This window comes from Lathyrus oleraceus, chromosome 3 (assembly GCF_024323335.1).
Source record: "Lathyrus oleraceus cultivar Zhongwan6 chromosome 3, CAAS_Psat_ZW6_1.0, whole genome shotgun sequence".
Classification (NCBI taxonomy): Eukaryota; Viridiplantae; Streptophyta; class Magnoliopsida; order Fabales; family Fabaceae; genus Lathyrus; species Lathyrus oleraceus.
Window position 1 is genome coordinate 122,038,464 of NC_066581.1, and position 6,544 is coordinate 122,045,007.

General features: G+C 33.0%; 1 protein-coding gene across 1 annotated transcript; it reads right to left on the reverse strand.

Annotated features, from left to right (window-relative positions):
* Nucleotides 1-378: 378 nt before the first annotated feature.
* LOC127125734 (vacuolar protein-sorting-associated protein 37 homolog 1) lies at nucleotides 379-4,962 on the reverse strand. Its single transcript, XM_051054539.1, has 7 exons — nucleotides 4,742-4,962; nucleotides 4,304-4,486; nucleotides 4,120-4,207; nucleotides 1,325-1,364; nucleotides 1,179-1,225; nucleotides 843-963; nucleotides 379-769 (listed from the first exon to the last, which is right to left on the reverse strand). The coding sequence occupies exons 1-7, from the start codon at nucleotides 4,753-4,755 to the stop codon at nucleotides 609-611; spliced, it is 654 nt and encodes a 217-aa protein (XP_050910496.1). The 5' UTR covers nucleotides 4,756-4,962; the 3' UTR covers nucleotides 379-608.
* Between the last annotated feature and the right edge of the window lie 1,582 nt (nucleotides 4,963-6,544).

Consider the following 6,544-nt stretch of genomic DNA (forward strand, 5'->3'; position numbering starts at 1 on the left):
TGTAATGTATTGACACTGGGATATATACATCACTATCCAGATGTCCACACCTGACCTCGGCAAAAATCAATGGTCCTCTGAGATCTGAGAACTTGGCACTACTCGATTTTCAATCAACTAAAAAGAAATACAATTATGTTATTTAAACAAATTGAAACATTGCATGTGATACCGGATATCTCTATTTCTCACTTACTTTTCATTTCGTACACCGTACACAGATTACAAAAACAAACGAAAATTTGATGTCTCTTTTTAATGCTCTAACATTATTTCCGAAATAAGTAAATAATTTTATGTATATTTTACAAAACAAAAGCAAATCCATAAAAGATGATGATACCAGTATACATAAGCATATACTTCAAAAATATACCGTTGAAGCTAAAAGAATGTACTTATAAGTTCGTACCTCTTCAAAATATAGGGCCATAACATAAATACTCCATAGTGAAACCAGACTTATGAATACAAGTCACACTACAGAGAACAATCTCCATTTTCAAGCTGTACATATAAACGTTTCTCATTCATCAAAGCTCTATCCACACAAGTACAACTTATATAATTGGTTTAATTCATTATTTTCATATTTCATATGTCAAGGCTCATATATTTGATGTTTTAGCAGCAAGATGTATAAGAGTTCTCTTGTGGTAGGTGGTGCGTAGCTTCTTGTATTTCTGCAAAAAAGCTGCAAGATCAATCTCTTTGTCAAGGAGTTGCTGGTGCAGGTTTTCAGACTCCTCATCTGTCTGGTTCACAGACTCTGCAAAATCACAAGTTAGTGAATTATTGTTACCACCATAATTATTGAAGCAAAGTGTAAGTTAAAGTCATACCTTGAATCCTTTGGAGAAGGGATGCAGGGGAATTCAACTTTAGCATTTCTTCTTTCTGCTTCTCGAGCTCATTTAGTTTCTCACTGGCAGTAGCTAACTCAGTTGTTCGAATAATTCTACACTGTTTCCATAGGAGGACGGAGAAAAAATTTGAAATCAGCATAAGATTTTGGATGTTAAGTATTAACTCCCACAGCTAGTGATCTCCTGCATTCACGCTGTTTGTCAGCAGGTCGGCACCATCCAATCATGATTAGCAAATTTCAAGCGATCTATTCATATATTTGAAACCCAACGACCTGCTGACAACGTGAATGCAGATGATCGTGATCTTACCTGATTCCTAAGTTCCATGATACGAGGTTCCTTTTGTAGATTCTCCTCTGCATCAGAGAAAAAAGTTTGAGAAGTTCAACAATACTTAAACTGATGGCAAACCATTAAATACCAGAACTGCAAATAAATGAAATTCAATCACTCACCTGCAAGCTGCAAATTCTCCTTGCTAAGCTCATCTTTCAGCTGACCATAACAATAGACCATAAAATAGTTAAATACAAGATACAACTTCCACCATCAGCAATAAAGCAAAAACACTGCTGAAGAAGTTGGAGCATAGGAATAATACAACAGTAAAATATTGACAGCACACTAGTATGAGACCAATAATGCAGTTGAGCAGAGTCAGTTACTTGTAACAGTTTGAGTAGTGTGATTAAATTGCATTCCAATTGTCGGCTGATAAACGTGATACTGCCATTCTAGAATGCTACTATTGACTCTTTCAGTGCAGCAACTATTTGTTAGGACCCAAGTTTGTTATCTTAGTCAGATGCATAAATGAATCTAAGAGGAGAAATGAGGAATTAGTAAAGGTCAGCTGAGAAATGATAAAAGGAAAGAGCAGATTCCGCATGTCTCTGTATTTTCATCTCTGTTATTGTATTTCATTGACATTTGACACAGATTCAGTGTTAGAAATTTCCTAGCAATACACATCATTCTTCTTTCTATATTCTGAGCTAGTTCTTTCACTGCAACAAAAACAGCAACCAAGGCCGTTTCCAACACTGTGGGGTTGGATACATGGAACAAATGACCCTTGATGTACTGTCCTGAGTCACAATATCACTTGATGATTTAACCTATAGTTTTCCTTCGTCGTCTTTGAAGGTCTTTTACTTCTAAATAAGGATTATCCTCCATTCTACGACTCCTTCTCAGTGCTTCTATGGGCCAGTTACACACATGTCCCAACCACCAAAGACAACATTTATCATCTGTTTTTACAATAGGAGCTACTTCTATTGTTTCTCTAGCGATAAAATTTCTAATCTTTTCTTATCCTCTATGATCCCAATCCATGGTAACATTCTCACCTCAAGAGCACTAATCTTTAATTTGGTGTCACCTTTTACATGTCCAACATTCAATTTCATACAACATTACAGCTTTTATCAGTAGAACTTTCCTCTAAGCTTCAGTGATACTTTTCTATTTCAAATAACAACTGAAGAATTCCTTCATTTCATCCGTCTGGTTTTGACCCTATAATTGACAGCCCCCTTTATTAGCATCAATTTGCATGATGGACTTGATGCACATAAAATGTTAAACTTGTGGTATTGTGCATTCTTTGACTTTCACCTCTAAGCTAGTATTAGTGTGCTTCTTACTAAACTTATAAGCTCTATTTACTCCAACTTATAAGTCCTGTTTCTATTCTCCAAATTTCTAATTTTAATTATTATTTTCAAGAATCTCAATTCTCCGTTTAAAAGTATATCATTTGTTTAAAAAAGATGCATCATGGAACCGTTTCTTGTATGTGTTAGATAAACACATCTAAAACAAAGACAAATAGGCAAGGGTTCAAAACTGACCCTTGGTGCATGCCTATAGTAATAGGGGAACCTGTATTTCCACCTTGAGCTCTTGCATTAGTCGTAGCCCTTAATACATATTTTTTATTGTTTGAATATAAACGAATCAACTTCTTTATTTTATGGAGCCTTCCACAACACTGTTCTAGGTACTTCATACGTATTTTCTCAGTTGATAAAAAAGTGTCATTCTTTTTTAATGCATTAATCTTCTGAGAAAATATATAGTTACCCAGTCGATCTTTCCAGCATAAAACCAAATTCATTTTCTATTAAGTGGGTCTCTTGTCTTAATTTACGTTTCATCTCACCAAATACTTCACAGCTTGACTTACTTTATGAGTTTAATCCCCTTACAATTTGTGTAGTTTTGTAAGAAAATAAGCATCAGCGTCCATTATTGGCACAACAGCCTACAGGTTGGGGTTTTAATTATAAGAATTTTACGAATGTTTTTGGCAATTGGCAAGATTCATACCAACCATTTTCCTCTTCCTCTCCTCCAAAATCACTAGAAGTACATGTCTGTTGTCACTTTTAGTTTTAGATATTAGGGGTTACTAATGATAAAAAGGATTACCAAAAAGGAAGTTAAAACATTTGGTTCACATCACAATAACATCTTAAGATGGTATAAGCTGTAGCTAAGTCTTACCAAATACAGGCCTTGACACACTCCCCAAAACATAATACATACATACATATCTATAAAAACAATAGAATCTGATGCTTCTTATCTATGAACTCTACAGACAATTAGCAAGTCCACCAACAACCTTCATATACATGTATTATTCAACAATTCCATCTCCAATGCAGAAAAGCTCAAGAAGTATACAGTAGCATACCACACGTACATTCGAATACAATATTTAGCAGCTAACAATCTCTGAAGTATGCATTGCAGAATCAGTGCAATAAAATCATAATTAAAGTTTATTTTTTGTAATACTAGCTACTAGCTAATGATATAGTGTTGCCAATCATCTAGATAGGGGCATTTCCCTAGGCTGGACATAGACACCGTCGGGGCCAATTTCCTACTGCTAGCTAGCTACTTTTAGACCTCAGCACAACCATGAAAATAATATTCCATCCATTTCAAAATGGGTGTCATTTAAGGTTTTTGCATACATATTAAGGAATGTAATAATGTTGTCATAAGACACACTATGCCTTTACTAAATTAACCTTATTAATTTGTTGAAAGTAATTTACACCGTAATAATTAAAGAACACAATTGAAAAAATAGCAATCATTTTTACATTGAAAATTGATAATGACGTTCATTTTGAAACAAATTTCATTTACTAAAACAAAACTCGTTTTGAAACCGAGTAATTTCCAAGCTAATAAACCACCATAAACTGGACAGTCAAGATAATGAACTTACATTGTTTTGAATCTTGACCTGGTCAAGTGACTGTAGAAACTGTTGATAAGCATCTTTATCAGATAAAAGCTTTCTTAACTCATCAACACTAGAAAATTTACAAAGTAAAATAAACATAACATTAAAATAATCATATTTTAACAATTAAGAAAACAGAATAATCGATGTGTAATTGGTATTAGACCTTTTATCCTTCAAAGAAGCAATAGTTCCAGCTGCTTCTGCCGGTGGAATATGCGAAGAAGGCCTTGGCGAACCAGACGAGGAAGCAGGTGTAGCAGGCCTTGAAGAACTCGACGAGTTCATAACAGATGGTGGATACCACGACTGTGATGAACCCCCCTGCGATTGTTGATCTTGTGATCCCCTGCGAATAAACAACATCATCAACAACATCAACATCAACATCAACATTCTTCCCTAAATTCATATTTTTTTGTTGATTATTATCAAATCTTTGCAAAATCAGAAATTTTAGCGTTTTGTTATTCAATTGAAAGTCTTTTGGGATCGAACCTGCAGTAAAGAGTAAAATTCTCGAAATTCGGAAAAATCAAAAGGTTAAAGAGATGTATAATTTATGAAATATGATTGAAGTTTTGGAATTGAAACGGAGAATTACCAGAATTTAAACATCGCTAATGGTTAACAGGTTCCGAATTGTTGATTCACCGAGACAAGAAGCAACGCAACCCTAGAAATTTCGGAGAACAAAGCGAGAAGGAACTTTGAAATGAAAGATAAAACTGATTGTGTTTGCTTATTTGACACTAGGTTAGGTTTATTTTTTCTCGAAAATATATAAACGGAAATCGCATCGAAAATTAAATGGATAAAACTTACGGTTTAAGATTCAATTGATGCATCCAGTTAAACATACAATCAAATATTTTATTAAATAAACAATAATATAAAATTAAATTTTGTAAATATGTGACACATAATTATATCAACATAATTTAATAAAATGATTATTTTAAAAATTTATTACAAATTTAATACAACAATATCGATAATACATAATATAGTTCTGCGCACATTTAAGAATAATTGAATCAAATTAAAAAATTACAATAAATTAAGTAAAATTAATTCAAACCAAAATTAAAATAATAGAATAAAATAACTAAAATAATATTCAAATAATAAAGAATATTTAAATTAAATAAGATAAAATACAAAGAATAAATAATATAATACAATATAATTTATTTAAAAAAGTTGAGTTGAACTACGACAAATAATCTTAATTGACAACAAAAAACAATATTGACTTGAACGATAATCAATATTGAATTGGATATCATGACTATGTTTGAAAGGGACAATGTGATAATGATGAAGTATGGTTGAAAGGAAAACTATAATGGAATGACAAAACTTAGAAGTTCGTATGGTTATAAAAAAAATACGGATTTTTTTTTGTGTTTGAGAATGTAGGTTAAATTTTGATATTGACATATTAAAATTTAAAAAATATCAATTTGATGCATTTTTTTGAACCAGACGGTTTTTTAAAACCGGCTCCAGTTCTTTGGTTTGAATGATTTTGGACGGTTCAACCCGGTTTTTCCAGTTTTACTCCGGTTTTGATCCACTAGTGGTTTTGAAAGGTTGATCCAACCAGATTCATCTTCGGTTCCCGGTCCAACCGGTTGAATCGGGCGGTTCGGTCTGGTTTTTAAAACATTGGTAAAATATTTTTTTCCCTTGACTATACTTTAGATTCACATTGGTATCTTAATTTTTAATAAATGCATATGAGTCATTCCGTTTGTTTTTCTCAAATGTTTGTTTATTTAAGTTATTTGGTAGTTGAGTTGACAATACTAGGGCATGATTGTGCCTTTCTCTCTTGTTAGTATTCTTCAAAATAGTTTTTCACATACAGCATCGTGAACAATCATGAAATGCTAAAATAGAGGAATAAGGAATTTCAGGACCGAGTTAGAGTCCATTTCTCCAAGATCAACTCCAATAGTAAAATTAAGCGAAATCTGTTTGAAGATTCCATGAATACTTCTTTACGGTTGAACAATTTTACTACAACACCATTCTCTAGAGATCGCAATGGAACAAATCTCCAAATTGACCAAATCAAATACATAATACAGAGATTACATAGGAGTTATTCTTAGATCTGAGCATATCGGTCGTACTACAAACAACTAATACCTAGCCCATTAATAAGTATCTTCAAAATGAAATAAAAACGTTGGAAGTTGGACCTACATTTCACATAGCCATAGAAAACCCCAGGTCACGACCATGAACAATCAAGAAAATATTATCGACAGTATCCGAATTACTAGCATCAAGAGCAATAGTAGCGAATATCAATCGGAAAGCACCATAAATCACAAACAGTGGAAGAAGAATTAGTCTTGCGCGAAACATGAACCACCTTATGCAAACCTAAAAGCAA

What these genes read in the sequence shown, in the direction of transcription:
- LOC127125734 (XM_051054539.1), bottom strand. An exon ending in GGAGAATTTGCAGCTTGCAG is followed by an intron (nt 1,226 to 1,324) that starts GTGAGTGATTGA and finishes TCTCTGATGCAG; the next exon opens with AGGAGAATCTACAAAAGGAA. An exon ending in TCATGGAACTTAGGAATCAG is followed by an intron (nt 964 to 1,178) that starts GTAAGATCACGA and finishes CTATGGAAACAG; the next exon opens with TGTAGAATTATTCGAACAAC.